Raw genomic sequence first — 20,405 nt, 5'->3', positions numbered from 1 at the left:
TTCCTGGGACAGCACAAACATGGGGGACACAGCTCCTCCACAACCACAGGAAAGGCACCTCAGGTGGTGTGAAGTAGCAGTGCCATCRCCATCAGACAAGGCCAGGCTATGAGAGGGCTCTCCTCCCTTGGGTAAAAGGGGTCCCTGTATTTTCAGTCTTGCACCTCCTCCCCTCCACACCACAGGCTGTTAACATCACTGGAGCAGAGGACACAAACCCTAAATGRTGTTTTCCTCACCTTCCTTGAGGGTGCAGTAGTCGATCTTGTACTTGGTTATCTTGCCATTACTCAGCTCGGGAGGAGGAGGCAGCCACGTCACACGGATGTCACCAGGAGTCATGCTCGACAGGGACAGCTGAGGGGCTGCACTGGGAACTGGGTAAACAGCCATGAGAAGTCAGCAAAGGCCAGAGAAAGACCTCAACACATCTCTGCCAGCTCTCCGAGTTGAGAGAGAGGGAAGGCTGAAGGCCACTACCTTGGCTCTGCCACAGCTATTGGTGACTTGGTGTCTGTCCTGGGGAAACCAACACCCCACAGCCCTTCAGGGGTGTCTGGGCAGGAAAGATGCTGCCCTGCTCCACTTCCAGGMTGACCAGAGCCTGCTGGCCCCAGGCACACTGCTCCCAGGGACCCATGTCCACTGCAAATTGGGCTCTCAGCCTGAACTATAGTGTGGAGCATGAAGTAGACACGAAAGCAAATKGCTCACAGATCCAAACTGCAGCCTGGGAATCCTCATTCCCTTGAGAACCACAGCTCTGGGCTGAAGGCAGCTTTCTTGCTTTCAACTCAGCCTTTCAGGCTTCAGACACACACATGGGACCACAGGTCACTATGTCAGGAGCATTAAAAGCTCATAATGCACATAAGGTCTGCCAAAACCATCTCTGCTTGCCTCTGTCGTGCAGCCTGTTGAAAGCTGTGCATGGCCTCCCGTTGGGCAGCTGTGCTTCTGGCACTCTGCCTCTACTGCTCACAAAATGCTATGTGATAAATGGCAAAATCAACACAAACAACTGGCTCTTAAGGGGTCCGATCCCAAGGCTGCTCCCACTCCTACAAATTACGATGGATATTTCTTCTGAGCTGAAATCCAGTCTGGCCCAGAATTAAGCTTGGAGCAGTGTCACATGATTTAGGTAAAAGCCCTTAGGAGCTGACTGCAATTCCCAAAGGATTCTCATGGGTCCCACCATCAGCCAAGTCACTTTCATAAACCTTCATCACCCAAGCTGATGATGTGACCAGGATGCAGGTTGAGGTTTCTAGGAGCCACTACTACTCTCCATTGCACATTCAGAGCTCACCATTAACCTGGCCAAGAATATTTTCTATGCACCAGTACCCATCTAATTCAACACACCGTCCTCCAGGGTCTGGACAATGATGGAAGAGGATGTCCGGCTGGCRCCGAGCTGGGAATATGCAACCACGTAGAACACATAGTTGGTGTTGGGTTCCAGATCCTTGACTTGCAGCTCAGTGGTRTCGTTATTGACAGCAAACTGGTATTCCACATTATCTGTTCCTAGAACCAAGGAAACAYTGATCAGCAGGTCAGTGAACTGCCTCAAAAAATCACTTCTCAAAAAATCACTTAATTCACAAGGTCCACAGACTAAATCCATTTTAAAAATCACTATGTCTTCTCCAATTTCCCTAGCACCTTTAAAGTCCCATCTCTTATATGAGTTCTTTGGGCAAAAACTCCAGTGCCTCAATGTTAATGTCTCCRTTTTGACCCAAACTCCTTAATCCATGCTGAAGCAGCTGCAGTAACCAGTTCAATTTTCAGAGGGGCTCTGACAACAGTTCAGCAGGAGCATTGGTTTGCTGGCTGTTTGGGAAGACAGACCCAAAGAAAGCCAAGTGCTGCACTTCACATTCTGGATGTGGATAATTTAGTGATTCCCCCTGTACACAATGCAGCTGGTTAATATCACTGTTAGCAATCACACTCTTTTGCATACAAAATCAATATGTATAAAATCAGAAGTGCTTGGTCCCATAGAATCCCGACAACTCTGCTCTTTTGCATACAAAATCAATAAGTATAAAATCAGAAGTGCCTGATTCCATGGAATCCAGACATCTCAGTTCTGTGGACACATTACTGCCAATCAACAAGTTAGAATATGTTGGCTAATCCACAGGCACTGTCACTTGSTGATGCTGATTCCAGGAGAAAATTCTTTTACCAGCAATGAAAAGGGAATTGCCTCACACTTGTCACTAGCTGGGAAAGAAGTCAACCTGTGCATTGTAGCTGTAACACAGCTGTGCTGCTCAGGGAGGTGACACCTACCCACAGCTCGCTGATAATGCAAGGAGAAGCCGATGATCTGCTCGCTGTTGTACTCCGGCCGCTCCCAGGACACGAGGACGGTGGTGCTGGAGAGGGACAAGGCTGACACTTTCTTGGGAGCACTGGGCAAACCCTCCCGCACGATCACCGAGAGCTTGGCRGTGGCACAGGCCATGCCCAGGCTGTTCTCAGCCACACACTGGTAGTAGCCAGCATCCTCCAGGCCGATCTGGTTGATGACGAGGCTGCCACTGCTCTGCACCTTCACACGCCCGTTGGAAAGGATAGGCTCCCCGTTCTTCAGCCAGTGGATGGTGGGGGCTGGCTCTCCCTCTGCCTTGCACACAAACCTGGCTGTGCTGGCTCGGGTGCGGGAGATGGTTTCAGGAGCCTGGGAGATGCTGGGAGTAGCTGGGAGGAGAGAAGAAGGAGGAGGAAAAGATAGCAAAGCAAATCCCTTCTCCTCCCCAGTCAGAGCTATGTTTTATTCAGTAGCAGCTTTGCTTACAAGATAGGATTTGCCAGGCAGACTCTAGAGGCTTAATTTAGACTCTGTCCAAAAGGAAAAATAAATTCTGTATCAATCATGTGCTGCATTCCCTGATCCTAGGCTGTTCTCCCTGCTGGCTTCCACAATACTGAAAGTTAATTGCTGATAGAGATTTCCAAGGGGGAACCCTGAAGAACAAGAATAAGGCATAAAATAGCTCAGTAAATACCAGGAACTAAACCCCAAATTAAAGAGGTGACAATCCCACTGAGAGCTATCCCAGCCCAGGCCTCCTGGCTGTAACTGGGCTCCCACCTTACCCAACACTGGCCACAAACACACCAAACCCTTGGGGATCTCCTGGATGTTGGTCCATGYAATCCACAGTGACCAGGTCAGCATTTCTACATGAGAATTTGCCTGCTCTCTACTCACCAAGGACTCGGAGCTCAGCTGCAGCGGTAACGAACTGCCTGGTTTGGGGTTTGTTGGCTCGGCAGACGTACACCCCGGAGTGATGGGGCTGGCTGGAAGGAATGAGGAGATTTGTCCGGCCCAGCACAATCACATCTGTGGAAATGGACTTTCCATCTGCAGGAACAAAGGTGAACAAATGTGGGAGGGAGCCCCAGACTGCCCTTTATGAGGGCTTGTAAACAATGCCTGGAGAGCTGCTGGGGAGTAGAGAGACCCCCAAATCCTAAACCCCAGCCCAGAGGAGGGTTCCTGTCAGGACATGCCTCAGTGCTTGACAGCCAGCTCAAGACAACATTGGCTCAAGGTTTAACTTTGACTGTAACAACCAAAAAAGTCCTGGTTTGGATCARAACAGTCTCTGATGCCTAGGGTGTGCCTGCAATGAGAGCCCTAGGAACAGCACWATCTGGAAAAGCTGCTGGATGTGTCTCCTGTCCCCCATCCTGAGCACAGACACCTTCTCCCCACACTCRTTCATGCAATGTCAGCAAGAGTGTTGAATCACTGACAACTCAGGGGCTCCTCCCTTCTCTGCATCCTGGATGCGAACCCAAATTTACTGAGCTTCCTGATTCACTCCTTGTTCCCAGCTTGGCTGTGAAGTGTCAGAAATACACCTGGTTTTCCTTGGGACTCTGGCGTTTATGTCAGAGACATGGGCCATGAGCTGCCTTCTCTCCATTGTCCAGGCTGCACGCTCAKMACTGCTGAGTAGGGAAAGAGAAAARGACAGCTCCATATCACTGGCCAGAAGCCAAGATRTCCTTCCACAAATTCACGTAGCCCTGGTCTCCTCAGTATCACAGACAGGGCAGAGGCTGGTGCTGGGCATTGCGTATTCTCAGCATCACTGTGAGGTGAGCACCTCAGGGATATGACACTGGTGCCTCTGAAGGAGTGTGGGTGACAAAGCCAAGAGCTGGGGACAAGCTGGGGAAAGGCTTGGATGGGAGGTCTGGCACAAGTCTGCAGACTGGGAGAACCAGCCAATTTGTGCAGTACCTGTGCACCAGCAGACCCTGTCCCTCTCCACCCRCAGAAGCACCACTGCCTGCCTTTACCCCTCCAGCTTCAGCTGAGCCTGGATCTCACACAGAACCAACTCTCCACCTCCAYTGCGAGCAGCTGCACTGACTTAGCACCATCAGCAGGGAATGAGGCTGAGAACAGATCCTCTGGCCCCTCCCAGCATTCTGGGGGTCTTCAGATGGCCTCACAGTTCAGTGGCTGCACACTCAGAGCAGACAATCTGCACACCCCACTTGCACTGGAGCGGTTGGTTGGAAAACTGGCTACAGATGGTGGCAATTAGCTGACACCACCAAGGCTGGCAAGAGCCAAACTGGCAACCTGGAGGTACATCCTCAGTGTTCCCCACTTAACTCATGGTTCAGTAACCCAGCCTGTTCCTTAATGAAGGCTTGGAAAGAAACTTGCATAACTCAGAATGACTGAGTTATGCACTGTTAGTCCATCTTTTTAAATTGAAAAGTCCACACCAAAGCAGACTGGGACCAAGCAAACACTTGAAAATGAAGCATGGAAAGAACTGGTCCACCAACCCTTCTCCCCTCCACCCTTGTCCTCCTTCCTTACAAAAAACTTTCATAACTGCAATTAACCCTAATAATATTTACTTTAGTATGGGCATCAGCAGCTCTCAGTAAACAGTAAGTGATCTAACATGGGAACACTGAGCATGTGTAATTGTGAAGTGCAGGGGAAAAACCAAGAACATTTCTGCCATAACATTTAATCCTTGCTCATTTGATTTTCGAAGTGGTATCCTCTGAGKTTTTTTTGCTCCTTTTTTGTGGGGAAGAAGAAATATTTTTATRCGCTAAAATCATTGCCTGTGGACAAATCTGGGCTGAAAACCACTCGTGATAAATGGTTACAGGGGAGAGGAGTCTTAATCATGACCTGGATTTATGAAAATGACTGAGAGCCTTTTCTGGGGGACAATCAACTCTGAGCTCAGAATGTCTTCAGTCAGAGCCTCTGAAACACATCTGATGGATGTGACTCTCAGTGAAGTGACAATGGCATCCAACTCATGACTTTGGCTATCAGCCCTGGGTAACATCTGCCAGCCCAGCTCATTCATACACCTCTGACGAGACCTAAGCAGCTCCTCAATCCTCCCAGTAACAGCCCAGAACAAAAACCTCCCTGTAACAGTCCCAGTTCACTCCAAGGATTAACAGATCTTACCAAGTTTTATAATCCTATGAGATAATGCAAGCTAGTTTTTTCAGTGCAATGGCAGATTCCACAGAATCCCCAGAAACCTTGGAATCTGGGGAGGAGTGACACCTGACCCCATCTCAGGACCTTTACTGCTCCAGATCACACAAGGAAGACTAATTTAGATCAAAAGGCATTCAGGCACAGGTCAAACAACTATAAATTGAACTGTGTGCTTTGTAACCTTTAAGATTTAATTACGAATTCCACTTTAGCAAGGACACCCTACACTGAGACACCACCTTTGTCATTATGTATCGATGTTAGAAGCACCCTTCCTGTCACAGATTTTTCCACTTTTAATAGATTTTTAGAATGTATGGACAACAAAAATTTAGCCCTGTCCCTCATACTCACCTTGTCGTATCCAGGAGACAAAGGGGGTGGGATCAGCAGATGCCATACACTCCATCACCACGCTCTCCCCAGCCACCACCGTGGTGTTCTCCGGAGCAGCAATGATAGTGACATCTCCTCCTGCTGGCTGGGAACCTAATGTCAAAAATTTTAAAAAAAAAGTCTGTCCTTCCAATTGCAAAATTTCTAGRAAAAAAGAACATGTAGAGCCCTGGCTCTCCAGCTGCACTTCCTTGGGCAGTCTGACATGTAGAAATGGCTCTTGCCTGGTTAGGGGAGAGAAACAGGTCTTGCTTTTATACAAATACAGTATTTTTACTAAGGAAACAAACAATCTGCTCTGCAGATTAATCATAGTGGCCCTAGTAAAAATTAATATCAGGATTTTCACATGGAGAACATGTACAATTTCAACCCAGCACCTCCAYGAACTGTTGCTATGTGGATTTTATTCATTAGATGAAACACGACATGGCTGTCCTCAAACAGAGCAACACCAACACTCACCCTTCACCAAGGCATTGGAGCAGCTCAGAAAGAATTCAGTAACTTGACTAAAAAAATTCTAACAGCCAGATGCTGGACTGTAAACTGTGACACAGAGAGGTCATGGCTGTGTCCTGGCCTTCACCTGAAGGCACAAAGACTGATCAGTCATCGCACATCTGGAGGAGACAATGCTGTGCAGCTTGTACGTGCACAGACCAAAAGCCAACACTTAAATCAAGCAAGGTTTACAGGAAGGTCGCCAGGCTGCGTTGCACAATGCCTTGAGAATGGGATGGGGATATTCTGCTTGAAATGAACCTTCTGCCTRTGTCTGCCCACTGCTGAGCAGAGGTTAAGGGAAGGTTAAGGAAATGCCTTTGCAGCGGCCAAATTTCTGTTGTCAGATGAAAACAACCGGAGCACTCTTGAGCAGACCAGACTGTTCATGACCCTCACCAGYTCCTCCAGCTCTCTCAAATACCTCTGACTCTGGGGGACACTTTTTTTGTTGTCCTCATRAAGGGAGAAGTAACTGTAGAGGAGTCACGTAGTACCAGTAACACTTAGGTCTGAAATGAAAGTTACTGGCAGCAGGTCTCAAACAAAYAAAAGCAGGACCTTTCTGAACTCAGTGTATCAAGATGCTGCAGAGTACAAAAACCAAGAGGTTCAGACAAGCTCATAAAGGATACATATACCAGAACTGTTAAATATGGCCTCATTACAGTCCTGAGCCCAAAGTGTTCCTGACTGCAATACTCTGACTGGGATCCTGACTGTCAGATGCTGAGGGAGATGTCCAATTTTAGGGATATAAACCAGAGGAGCTTCAGCCTCCCAGGCAGAGCTGCCTGCATGGCAGGAGGCCCCACAGGGCTGCACTAAATGTKCTGTGCTCAGCCCAGCCCCAGGCTTGGTGCCAGCCAGGCTAAGCAGGGCAATCTTGCCAAAGAGTCGGTTCCACAGTGAAATGTTCTCGCAGTCCATACGTGAGTGAAAGGGATTTCCATCTCTAGTATTACGTGAGCASAGTCAAAAGGAGCCAGCAGAATCCCTGAGGCACCAAGGGAAACGGGGAGTGAGCAGGAGCCAGTGCTTGTCCAGCAGATGGAAGCAGAGACCGAGAAGCACCCACAGTGCCTGACCTGGGGCAGTGGTCAGACCACAATGACCTGCGACCCCGCCCTGGGCAAACACCAGCCAAGAGGAGCTGCCCTGGGGGAGGGAAGAGCCAAGCCAGCTGTCCTCCTTCCAATGGGACAAGTACCCTACACAGAGAGGCTGGCAGGGACAGGCAAACCCAGTCTCCTTCTGGGCTGGTCACATCGGCTGCTGCTCCCATCATCCASATCCATGGACACCTTCAGCCTCATGGTCAGCACACCTGGCTGCAGCAGGACAACTTGGGGGACAGCACAGGGACAGGAAGAAAACTCAGCAAAGCTGGATTCAGAGAACTCACTGACAAACAGATCAAAATCCTGGTCTCTCTGAACTGTGGTACCAAGTCTGGGCCTGAGAACTACTGAGARAGAAAATGGGCTTAATGCAAAAACCAGCATGAGAGCTCCCACACCAGACACGTAAGCTCAAGGATCAGAGAAACTCAAGGCTCTCTGCAATAGCAGCTTTCTTATAACTACAGCTCCAGTTCAACAAAGCGCTTAAATCCACAAGTAATCATTAGTCCTGCACAAGAACTGAGCACAGGGACTCCAGTGGGGCCCAGCTGGATGGGTGAGGCTGCTCTGCACATTGTTAATGTGAGGCCTCTACTCCATACAGCACGGAGATGAGGCAATGTCAGAAAAAGAACAAGAAGAAGGAGCTTTCCAGCCAGGATTTGGAAGGAAACACATGAAAATGCACCAGAAACAAAGGGAAGGGGTTTTAGAGGAGCCATCGCAGGGAAGACCACAGTGCTGGAGAACCCAGTAAGTTGTGATCAGCGAGCTGGGGAAAGTGGTGCAAAAGAGCCAGGTGAGCAAGGCCAGACATGGTCACACATCTCCACAGAGCCCATGCTCAGGCCCAGCTCACCCTGCACAGGGCCCAGCAAGCCCGATCTGCCCATCCTGGACAGACCCTTGYGGGGCCACGGCAGCTTCTGATGAAAATGAGCAGGACAGCAGCCAACACCCCACATTCTGGGAGTGGGAATATTCATGGGAGGACTTCCAGCATACTCTGGGAGCGAGATTATTTGCCCAACACCACCGGCTGCCGCGTACCTGCTGGGCAGGACATGGCTCAAACACGTCTGTGTGCAAAAAGCTGTCCTTTTCTGCACTGCTGGGGGAAAAAATAAATCTAGAGTAAAAAAATAACACCAGCCAGATGGTAATATATTCCCTGCCAGATTTGCAAGCAGCTTTCTCTATCAAGCTTAGGGGAGAAAGAGAGAAAGTTCCTCAAACCTGACTTAAACACTCATCTGTTCCATCAGGTGCATGGCCCCAGGTGCTAACTGGCAAAACACTCTAGGGGTTATAGAAGCTTCACCTGAAGGCATTGTCCCGTATCACTCAGTCCCTGACAGCTGCCTGGCAGTGCTGTCAATCACTAGGAAAGGGATTTTACCTTGGTTTCAGCCTTGAAAAACTATTGGGAAAACATATTAGTCCAGCCTCTCCATCTGATTATGACTGGAAATGATATTACAAACATAAACAGTTCTGTTTGCTTTCCCAATGCATTCCTGGGTATGTGCATGGATGAATGCCCCTTACACTTCTTGCACACACAAACACATTTCTCTCCAGCTTTGTATTCCATTGTGGGCCTCTCAGAGCAAGTACACAAGTCAAGTTTGTCTTCAAACCCTTTGTGCCCCTTTGGTGCACATTTTTCCCTTGCCGTTTCTCTAGGCTGGTTGGACACAATAGATTGCAGGTTCACTCCTACAAACTGTGTTTCATTGAGAAGTTCCCAAGAACAGTACTCAGCTAACCAGGAAACTTCCACACAGTGGATTCCATCACATCAAAAAATAAAACTAACATGAGTTTTTTTGTCTCCACTGTCATTAAGACAATTTCAGGTCAAGAGGGAATATTCAGAACAAAAGGAAAAAAAGAGCTGCAGTTTCCAAGACATCTTTCACTGCCTGAACAAAACAGGTCACTGAATGCACCTGYGCCATGCTGGCCGCTCTGGGGCATTAAAAGCTTTCACAGTGCTGCTATTTAAAACTTGGGCTTTGAGATATCTCCCCCTCTGCCAGCTTTGTTTTGTCTCTCCAAGCAGCAGAGCTGCTCCAGGCAGAAGCTTTGCACAGCCCAAGGCACAACGCATGGATTCACATCAAAACTCTCCTCCACTGAGGCCTTTGTGGACTTTTTGCCCTTCAGAATCAGATGGATCAATTTTACTCTCTTTTACTGGACAAAACACCTATGGAGTGCCAGGAATGGCTCTGGGATCACTGGAAGTAGTGCACAGAACTGAGTGAAATTCTCAGGGCACTGAGTTTGAGAAGGCAGCTCTTTTCCTGCACAGTTCATTAGCCCCTGCACACGCTTGTGACTGCACAGGCAGACAACAAAGGTGMTACCACAGACCAAGAGACCACACTTACTGATCAGATGCAAAAATATTTCAAAATATTGCCTGCAGTTTTAATGTTTCCAAATGACTCACTACACAGSACTTCTCAGTTTATGTGTTTTTCTACTTTCCTGTCATGAGACAGGAGAGCAGGCCAAACTTGTGTGCTCCACTTTGTTGTACCACTGCTCTCACRGGCATCCCTCAGGGCCTGGAGTTGGGTTCTGGACAGGCACAGAGGAAATACAACAAAGCATTTATGACCATGTACGTCATAAACCCAAAAACAGGTGGGGATGGGAGCACAGGGAACCTGTGAGTGAGTGTGCCAGACACACCTCAGCACACTCCCGAGGCTCCTGAGCTCCACAAATCCAATTGTGTCATTTCACACCGAAGGTGAACTCTGAGCAGGGATGTCAAGGGAGGCGCCAAAGGGAGCTGCTTGGGACAAAGCTCCAAATGTTTATTTGAGCTTATGGCTAGAGTTATAACATCCATCAGTGATTTCCAGCTCCAAGAGCTCATAACTTGGCTCTGCCTCTAATGCATCCATAATTCAAGAGTGATCCTCTCCCACCTCCCTGCTCTTGTTAGTGCAGAGTATCAGCAAAGAATTCAGGCCGTGCAACAGGAGGAAAATGCTTTTTGTTCAGCCAATTTGTGACAGTTGTTTGCAGTGACAAGAGGATGACTTCTYGGATGGGAACTAACAGCTCTCTCCGATTCCATGAACACCCTGCCTTGGCAAAAGTGCTGGAAGGTTAAACATGACTTGCATGCTGACACATTCAGCTCTCAGCTGTCAGCAGGTCAAGATCTGGAGATCTCCAACAATCAAGGAACAATATTCTGTTCTGCGAACTTTCTCACCTTCTCCGGAGGAGGAGCATGAAACCTTATTCATCCCTGAGAGCCTCCTCCGGGAATAGATCCTAGCACTGAGCAGCTGTTCATTAGAGAAAGTCAATGCTGTCACCGCTGTTATTCTGCAGACAATAAAGGAGCAAATTACCCATTGCAAAGCACACACCTTCAAAAATGCGGGTGCTGTGCTTGCAGAGCATGTCCTATTCCCACTCCCCAKCTCTCTCCCTTTTCTTGGATAACTCACAGACCTCCTGGACTGTTAGGGAAAAAGCTGACAGCAACTGTGGAGGAGAAAACCATCCTCCAGATCTGCCTTTCTCCTCCTTTACACTGCCCTGGAAATTTTTCTGTAATTTATTTCTACTTTAGGACAGAATAACTAGCATGTAAAATCTCTAGGCAGGACTCTTGCCCATGGAATACCTGCTTTGGGGGCAATATAAACAATGTCAGATCTCACACATTAGCATGTTTAGCAACAGAYATTTCTTCTTTTCTCACTGTTCTCACACAAACATGGCAAGGCACAGCTTYGCAAACAGGAAAGCAAAAAGGACTGGCACAAGGGACTTTTTGTGGCTACAGAAGTGGATGATGCCCTTTTGACACACTAAGTCAGGTCTTCCAAAGTATCCTATGTCAAAACCCGCCTCCTCTTATCCCCAAATGCAAGAACGTATTTTTCTGAAAATTAACATTTGCTTTTTGGGGGTTTTCTCCYACCTTTGCTGTATCAGTGCCTGCAGCAGTTTGGATCCAAGTTCTGTTTTCCTGTCACTGAAGGGTGGGATCACTTTTGGCTACCAGATTATAGACTCAATTCCCCAAACTTTAGAGCTCTCAGAACTCCTCGTCTGCAGCCTTCTATTCCCAAGCCTTGCAGGAACTTTAAGGCATGAGCCTCAGCAGAAATCCCAGCACAGACAATGCTTTGGTACTGGGACTGCAGAGGTTGCCCCAGAAGCACCAGTGCTCACAGAAATACKCCTTTCCTTTCCAGGTAGCTGTGGAGTGTCTGGGTCAGCATACAAATCATCCAGGAAGGAAGGCTGAAAAGTAACTCGGTTTCCATTGCTCAGTGTATTGGCATAACAGGTTACCTCTGCCTAATAATATAGATGAGCTCAATAAATCAGTTTTCTAATTTTTTTTACCTCATGTCTTCCAAACGTTTTRTAAGTGATTATGCATTTGTCAATGCAAACACTGAACTGAAAAGCTGAACAGGGAAGAATTTATTTCCATGTTTTGGAATGAGGAGTCTCTCTCCCTTCTTACTAAGTTGGTGCTGCAGCAAAGCAGTGACATATCCTGTCATCTTTAAAGCAGCACACAAAGAAACATGTGTAAGTAATTAAAACACAGAAGGTACAATCACTTTCTTAGTGCTATTAAAAGACCTACATGTACAGCACGTATAACGCAAACCAAAATCCCAAAATCTCCAACAAAGTCAAACAGATCCTAAAATATTTGGTCTAACCAATGCATCACAAACACTGTTCCCTCCTGTTTGCATATTCGTGAAAAACAGGTAATTTAACAGATTAAATACAATTCTCTGATTAAAAAAAAAAAAAAAAAAAAAAANAAAAAAAAAAAAAAAAAAAAAAAAAAAAGATAGGGAGAGATTAATTGATTTGGATAAGGAGTGTCCATTTACTACCTGGACATGCTCCTCAGAACATCACCTGCCACAGCTTCTGGGGTCTCTCCACAGAGTGTGGCAAGAGAAGCTGCTCTAGGAATGACTTCTCATTTGGCTTGAGAAACAGCCTGTYTAACATGTTCCCCAGCTCCACATCCTGTGTCTGGAAGCCCTGGGAGCACATGGATCCCAGTCCAGACAGACAAAGGGGCCATGAGGCAGTCCTCTTTTATTCCTCGCAACTTCTTTACACAGCTGACAGATTTCAGCTCAGAAATTAAATCCTTTAATGTACTAGCTCAGCCACAAGCTGACACCCTGAACTCTCTGTAACCAGAAGCCCAGAAAGACTGGCAGGTTTCCAGGAACTGCCTTGGATTTTTAGGGAGGCTCATTTCCCACTCCCCAAACCCTCGGTCCTTCAGGYTGTGGAGTTTTGTACGTACAGGGTACATTCAGCTCCCCTGCAAAGCAGTCAGAGTGTGCTTTGCCCACCACTCCAGCTCCTGTAAAGCTGTCAACATTGGCTCTCTGTTTGCGTACATGCATTTGGAACTGCTCCTCATCACGCCAAAAGGGACGGGAGCCAGCCAGACTGCACGACGAATTCCTGCTCGCTTCCCCAGAGCGCTTGGAAGCGCCTCCATTTGCACCGCTCCGAGCCGGAGCCAGGCAAAATAAACAGGAGGGGCTGTGCCGGCAGCCGTGGCCATGCGGCCCCACTGCAGAGAGCTCTGAGAACTGGGGCTCTTCTGGCTTCTGCCACAGGCCAAAGGCTTGGACACCTCAGGACTTCAGGCATCTCAATCCTCAAAGTCTGACGATACATCACACAGAGTTTCTGGGAGGCAAAAGCAGCAGCCCATGGAGCTGGAATGGGGCAGAGGCAATAGGAAACCCCAGCTCAGGGCACAGTGGATGCTGAGACCTACCAGAAGGACTATGCTGGAGCAGCACTGATAATGTCACCAACTTAGACAGTAATTACTGATTAATAAGCCTGTCTTGGCACATTTTCACAGGCCTTTGTGCAAACAAACTCCTTATAAGAAAGTCACTCAGTGCGCAGAGTTGAGCCACTAGATCAGGTGAGAGGCCAACAAGAAGTGAAGAAAGGAACAGAGGTACCCCAGTGTCTGTGTGGAGAACAGCAGAGCAGCCTCCATGCCCTCAGACCCAGACAGCTTATGTTACTCAAACTGAGCCCTTAAAGCACTGCAAGCCCCAGCCACTCCTCAGCAGCTGCCAAAAACACAGACTACAAAAACAAGGGCTGCAAGAGGCTGCTTTGTAAAGTCACTGCTGCAACAGGAACAGTCCCATGGCTGACAACCAGTCAGGATAATGTCCTAGCCTCCCTGCTGGACCAGGCTCTCGTCCAGTGGCTCAACACAGTCTCCCCTGGTCTCTGTCACTAACTTATTGTGTAGCTCTGGGAAAATTTCTCAGCAACTCTGGSGCTTCATCCACTCAGGGTTCATAACATTCACAGAAGTAAAGGTGCAAAACTAACAGCCAAAGAGCATCAGAAGACCCTTAATAAAARCCACAGTAATAGTGATTTAAATATAGATACCACCCTACTCCCCCAAATCAGTAAATACCAAAAGGCACTGGGGACATAAGATTGCCAGCCTCTAGGATTCAGTGGCAATATCCTCACGCCTTTCTAACATTATTACACCAGCTTTTTTTTTCTTCCTCCTCTTGCACAGAAATGACACAGAGACATGGTCAACAGAAGACCCTTCTGGCTCACAAGTCACCCTGAAGCTCCTCCTTACTCACCTTGCCTCAGTGACTGGAGCCATTTCACTCCAGTCACTTCCTCCTTGTGCTCTGTGGCTGATGTTTCCCAGGGACTGACACCTATTTCATCAGATCTATTTGCAATTCAGATTTATTTGCAACATCAGATCCATTTGCAATTCATGCACATCCAGTGACAGTAGAGAGGGATGAGGCCCTGGACCATGCAGGAGGGCACAGTTTGCTTCCTTTGTGACCACAGCTTTTGCTCTGCCCCATTCCCGCTGCCAGAGCAGCTATCCACTGTCATGAGCAGCTTTGAAAAGAGGAACATTTTGGGAAGGGATCTTGTTGTGGGGTCTCCCTGATGCCAGGTACACAGAATGCTTCCCACAAGCGACGCTGCGAACACACAACACGCTGGGAGCCCACAGTAACACAGTCTGGCGGCAAACAGGGACTGCCAACTTGGAAGGCAGAACTAAAAGCAGATGGATGCATCTGCATTCACTCAGGACAATGCAAATCTGTTTTTCTAGGAAAAGTCTGGAAGAAAAACTGGCTTTCCATGAGGAAAGATCATCACTAATATCCACAGATTCTGTCAAAACCCTTTGGCTGGACGGAGACCACAGAGAGCCCTGATCTGTCTAAGGCTGGGCATGAAGACAGTGTTTGGAAACACCAGCTGCCCCTCCTTATCCCGTCCTTCCTCTCTCTTCCTGCTTCTCACTCTTGTCCACAATCCATGTGGCATTGCCCCCCTGACAGCACCAGAAACAGAGCTGGGCAAGAACATCTCTGTTACTGAAGGCTCACTCTGGCTGTGTTGTGAGTGATCCCCGGCATCCAAGCGAGGGCTCAGAGCAGCACTGCTCAGCTCCTGACTCAGCCTCCCCTGTGGTCCAGGCCCACTCCTCCCATTCCTGTTCCTTAGCACCCCCAGGCCTGCAGTTACTGGTGCATCTTGGAGACAGGGACAAGGCTGCTCTGTGTCTGTCCCATTAGGATTAGACACCATGAGCTATGCTTCCAGACACTTCCAACATCCTCACTCCAGCTGCTGGACGCTGTCAGTGCCGGAGGGCACCGCTAGCCTTCGATCTCAGAGAGCTGCAGAGGCACAGCTATAACACCCGTGATTAATAATTAACAAGTGTCATCAGGAGCCCAACCACATCACCCTTCCTGCCCTGCAGCCCACTGCAAGCTGCTGACCTAATTATGGTCTCTATTCCTACCTCCCTTCCAGCATCCCCATGCAAGCACAGCCTGTCCCACACCCATTGGAGAAGGCCAGGTGTGATCCCTGCAGTGCAGATGTGCTGATGCACCATAGGATTACTCTACCACCAAGGGACTCTCTGCAAAGAACTGAATGGAGCCTGCTGCTTAAACCCTGCTTCAGTCCAAGCCTTACCAAGCATCAGCTTTTACTTCAGGAGGCTTCAAAAGTGCAGCAGACCTGGATTAGTAAGAGATGCACGTAGAGAACACCAGTGGACCACAAACCACACCTGAATCCAGACATCCCTAGTCTTCAGGAGCTGGAAGCAGAGTAACCCATGAGCCTGGCCACATTTGACAGCTCTAAACATCATGCACAGCTAACACTGCATGTGGATTAGACCAGTTTCCCCTCAGGAGCTGGAAACAGCTCACCTATTCCCAGCTGTACATCCCTTGTTTTGCTCTATTATCCTTGACACCTCTGTTGCCACTCACTTCGGTGCCATCCCCGGGCTTAGCTGTTGTGCTTAATGGGAGGTGAGGGCTCTGCATTTTGTATCAAACCCTCTGTCACTGCGGGCTGCTGGAGCTGTCAGGAGTGTGGCATATCATAGCCCCATGGAACTTCACAGACAGCTGAGCTGGAACTCCCCTTGGGCTCCCAGAGCAGGCTGCTGACACTGGAGCTACAAGCATCTTTCCCTTGGTGATGTGAGGGGTGTGATGCACGCTGGCCCCGTAGGAACCCCAGCCAAGCAGAGCTGTGTGTTTGGATGGGTGCCTGACACACGTCTGTACCAGCCCTTCACAAGTTTCACCCAGTATGTATGGGCTCAGTCCTGTTCCACACATGTTTGAAACCCACCAGCATTGCCAGGCTCAGTAAAAGGGAGATGGAGTTAAAGCTTACAGGTCTTCTTAGGGAGAAGACGACTTCTAGCTAGAAAGATCTATTAATTAAGGAAGAAATGTGTACCTCCTCCCTGATCTTGCCATCCTCTGAATTCACACTTACCATGGCTTGCTTAGCACCTTCTGCATAGGCAGGAGCAACAGCATTTTACAGAATCCATCAGATGCATTATGCTAACAGCTTCAGATACCTGCTTCCCAGGAAACCAGAGCTGCGAAACACACATAAACAGCGGCTCATGGCTGAGCTTTTGAGATGTCAAGTGGAGAGCAGTTCCTTGTATAACTGCTTGTGAAGTGAGAGACCAGAGGGCAAAAAAAAATGGGATGCTAAAAGAAGAGAAGAAAAAGTGATAGTTCTGTGTCCAGCARAAGAGGCATARGGAACAGGAACATGGYAAYTGCAGGTTGGAACAGGGATGCCTCCTTCTCCAGAGGTGATGCATCACTTGCTGGTTATGCCAACAACTCACAGCAAAAATGCAGCTGTGTTATCCCACCCCATACTTTCCCTCCCTACACATTCCCACAACTCTTGCCTCGCAGGAGTGCACCATTGCCCACACCTAGCTGTGGACAGCTCTGCCCCCAAAACCCCATAGAGTCCTGCTGCCCCTGCAATGGGTTCCTGCTGGAGGAAGACCACCCCAATCCAGGTGGGACCACCCCTCCACCCTGGTTAATGCTGCCTTCACTGCTGATGAGATCAATGCCCAGCTGCAGTCAGGGAGGTCACACCAGAGCAGCACTGACCCAAATCCAAACTTCCCTGTCCCCTGGCTTCCCGGTACCTGTATGGAAGCCGCAAGGGGAGCRGAGCACGTGGYCAGGGCTCAGGCTGAGAGCCAAGCCAGCATCGAGCACGTCATTCGCACATGCAGGGACTGAAAATCCACTTGTGGTAACAGCACGTCTGTTTCCGCGAGGTGGTGGCCAACTGCGAGTGTTGCTCACTTCATCACCACCTTCCCCTCCATCCCTAAAGCTCATCCCAGTCAAGAGCTGTATTTTCCTACAGCCCTTCCGAGCASGAACTAACCCCATCCCAGGCTCTCCCTAGGTACCTGCAAGGCACTGCAACACAAACACCAAAAGAACAAAAAATTTGAAGGTGCTTCAGCTGCCTCCGAGCTCTGTCCCTGTTATCACATTCATACAAATATTTGGCTGAAAAATCCATTTCCTGGGACACTGCTGCAGCAAGCTGCTACAACTGTCAGCGTAAATGATGTTCTGCCAACGGCAATCTCGCAGTGTCATCTCTAATAACACGGCACTAAATCCCAGCTCGCGGGGGATGTGCTCAGCTGCTGGGAGACTCCTCTGTGGCTTGCTCAGCACAGACCTCYGCCCATCACCCTGCCCTGTTGTCCAGTTCATGCATTATTGCAGCACAGGGAAATTCTGATTCTTGCCAGCCTGGTTTGAGGCGAAGGTTTTTCCCATACATGTCACAGCAATCAYAGCCATCCTGGATGTACAGACCAGGAACAGGGTGCGGAAGCCATGAGAAAGAGAAATCCCACATCCACACGAAGGTACAYGTCCACATCGCTCTCTGTATGTGCCCTCCAAAACCAAATGCCCATAATCACCCTCCAGACTGACCCATCCCTTCCAAAAGGGCAGCTCCAATGCTATTTATTACATTATTCCTATTTACAGAAATTGAAATGTAGAGGAACTGCTTCTCCTCTGCAGCCCAACAAYAGAAAGGGAAGGAGAATCTAGAATTGCACTTTGATGACTCTTCTGCAATAACCAATAAATATGAAAAGATACAAACACTGAGATCTACAGGAAGGAGCTCCAGGGTCAGGATCACAAACTTATTTAAATATTCTATACTTCTCTTGGCCCAGTGGGAGAAAACTCTGTTCTTTCTAACATTGCCAAGATTTTTAACTTTCTTTAGGTCGCTAAGGGAATGCTACACTGCTTACACATACTCAAAGGGATTAAAAAATAAAGAGGAATGACATTTTTTCCAAGATTCCCAATGCTTTGCAACTAAAACTAATAGAATGAATTGCAGAGAAGTGAAATTTAGCTTAGCTATGGAGAAGAGAGATTCCAGCATTCATTCAATGGATAAGATGCAATGGAAATTAGGGGRAGCCACACTCCTTGCGACTTTTAAAAACACAATAAATCAAGTCCTTGCAGAAGTTTACTGTTCTTGCAGCAGCACAGCTTCTGTTATTTGTGCCACATTGTGCCAGCTGTAGGGCAAACACACAGCAAGAAGGAATCCCTATTTCCATGAAAACGCACAGAGAGCAAGCATGTGCATGACATAGAGGGGGAAAGTGAAGTGACAGGCAAAATGACCTGCTGAGTCCAAACGTCATGTTCCCCAAGCCCTTCTGCTACTCTTCTTTGGAAGCTGCTTTATGAAGTGTGGCAACACTTCTGTGTGTATGTCAAGAACCTGACAAAACGACCAGGACACACAAGGAATTAGTTCTTTATCTACAAGTTCAGAGTAGTGCTTCAGAGCCTGCTTCCAGAAGGAGGTACAAGCAACAAGACACAGCTGACCCCAAGGAATGGCAGCACACACAGCCAGAGCCTGGGAAAAGCATCCCACAGCCAGCTCCTAATGCCCTTTTTGGCAGAGAGAGCCAGTGTTCATTCATCACCTGTCCAGGTGAGGGGTGAAGGGACAGAGCTGCCAGATGTGTTTGGCACTCTGTCCGCTGGGGAGCAGTGGAAATACAAGGGGAAAATCCAAGCCTGTCCCTATTTCAGCAGCAGGCTCTGTTTCAGGGCTGCGTGACTGTATCCTGCTGTCCCGTCTGCTCTCTTCCCTTCCAGCTCCAAACGCCGCTTCCCCAGGGAAGGTCTGGAAATTTGCACCATGAAGTCTGCACAGCCAAAACATCTGCAGCCCTGCTGCTCCCTGGCCTGCCTGGGGACGGTCAGCATGTGTTCGGCCACGGACACGCAGCACAGCCAGAATTCCCCACAGGACTGGGAAATCACACTGTTCAGGAAAACAACGCTTTTGGGGTTTTTAGGCTGTGCAGATACGACAGAAAGGGGTCATGTTAATTGCTGGTTTTACTAGGAAAAGGCCTTTAATAAGGGAGATGGAACAATTCCCAGCCATCGCATCAGGAACAGGGGAGAGAGGGGGGAGGAACAGCACAACTGGGCAGAAGAGCTATAGRGAAACAGATTCTTTTGCTATGCACAGCCCGTTCAAATCCAGCCCTGTCTGGAAGACAGAGGCATGAACACAAAAAGCTCCCAGGCCTGACCCCTGGAAGCATTTGCATTATCACCAACAAGACCCCAAAATTTGCCAGGAACACAGCCTCCATCGTCATAACACCGTGCTGCCAGACATGAGGTCCCATGGCACAAACCTTTTTGGGCCCTGGTAGTGCAGTGGGACTGAAAGACTGGACTTTAACCTTATCTTGGCACAAAGGAGTCTCTAGCCAGGAGGAGGGAGGGAAGACTAGTTGCTCCTTGTGTATGTCTGCACACACATAGGAGTTTAGACCCTGAAATTTCCAAATAAAGCAACACTGGATAGCTCTATTTCAGGCTAATGTTCTTTTGTTGTCTGTTTTTCAGTTTGTTTTGGTTTTTTTTTTCCTAGAATTCTTGGTTAGAATTCTTTTTGGTTTAGTTTGGTTCTGTTTTTCACAATCAGGAAAGGATTTCTGCCTAACMAGTTCAGTCCAACTATTATCAGCTGCTTCTGAACAGGGAGGAAGAGACTCCAGTCCAGGCATCCAAAAATGTGCTCTGATGGTGAAGTGCTGAAACAAAAAAGGATCAATACCATGCCAGTCACTCGTGGAGGAGTTTGCAGCCTGCACAGGTCACTGCAGTTTCCCATCTGTCTCGGAGATACTTCTCCCCAATTATAAAAAACCCCAGAGATTTAACAGGCATGTTTTTCATCACTATCAGCTCAATCTGGTGAAAAACTCAACCTCACATATTTGTTTTAGCAGCCAGCGGGTGGTGTAGTGCTGCAGAATAGAGATTTGGGTGAGAACTCCAGGCAGAAATCTGCTCAGGCCGGCTGGTGCTCCAGAAGGAACGCTTCCTATTTAACCTCTT

General features: G+C 48.4%; 1 protein-coding gene across 1 annotated transcript in view; it reads right to left on the bottom strand.

The window, feature by feature from the left end:
- Nucleotides 1-20,405, bottom strand: part of IGDCC4 (immunoglobulin superfamily DCC subclass member 4) — an 86,382-nt gene that overhangs the window by 22,999 nt on the left and 42,978 nt on the right. The window contains exons 5-9 of the mRNA XM_057372320.1: nucleotides 5,882-6,016; nucleotides 3,236-3,391; nucleotides 2,311-2,721; nucleotides 1,369-1,533; nucleotides 240-377 (exon numbers count right to left, since the gene is read on the bottom strand). Coding sequence (XP_057228303.1) covers nucleotides 240-377; nucleotides 1,369-1,533; nucleotides 2,311-2,721; nucleotides 3,236-3,391; nucleotides 5,882-6,016 — 1,005 coding nt within the window. The remainder of the gene's footprint in view (nucleotides 1-239; nucleotides 378-1,368; nucleotides 1,534-2,310; nucleotides 2,722-3,235; nucleotides 3,392-5,881; nucleotides 6,017-20,405) is intronic.

The sequence above is a fragment of the Malurus melanocephalus genome, unplaced genomic scaffold, assembly GCF_030028575.1.
Source record: "Malurus melanocephalus ecotype Western Australia unplaced genomic scaffold, MMel_1.1 scaffold_169, whole genome shotgun sequence".
NCBI lineage: Eukaryota > Metazoa > Chordata > Aves > Passeriformes > Maluridae > Malurus > Malurus melanocephalus.
The sequence above is the reverse complement of the archived record's forward strand: the minus strand, read 5'-3'. Positions and strand labels throughout refer to the sequence as shown.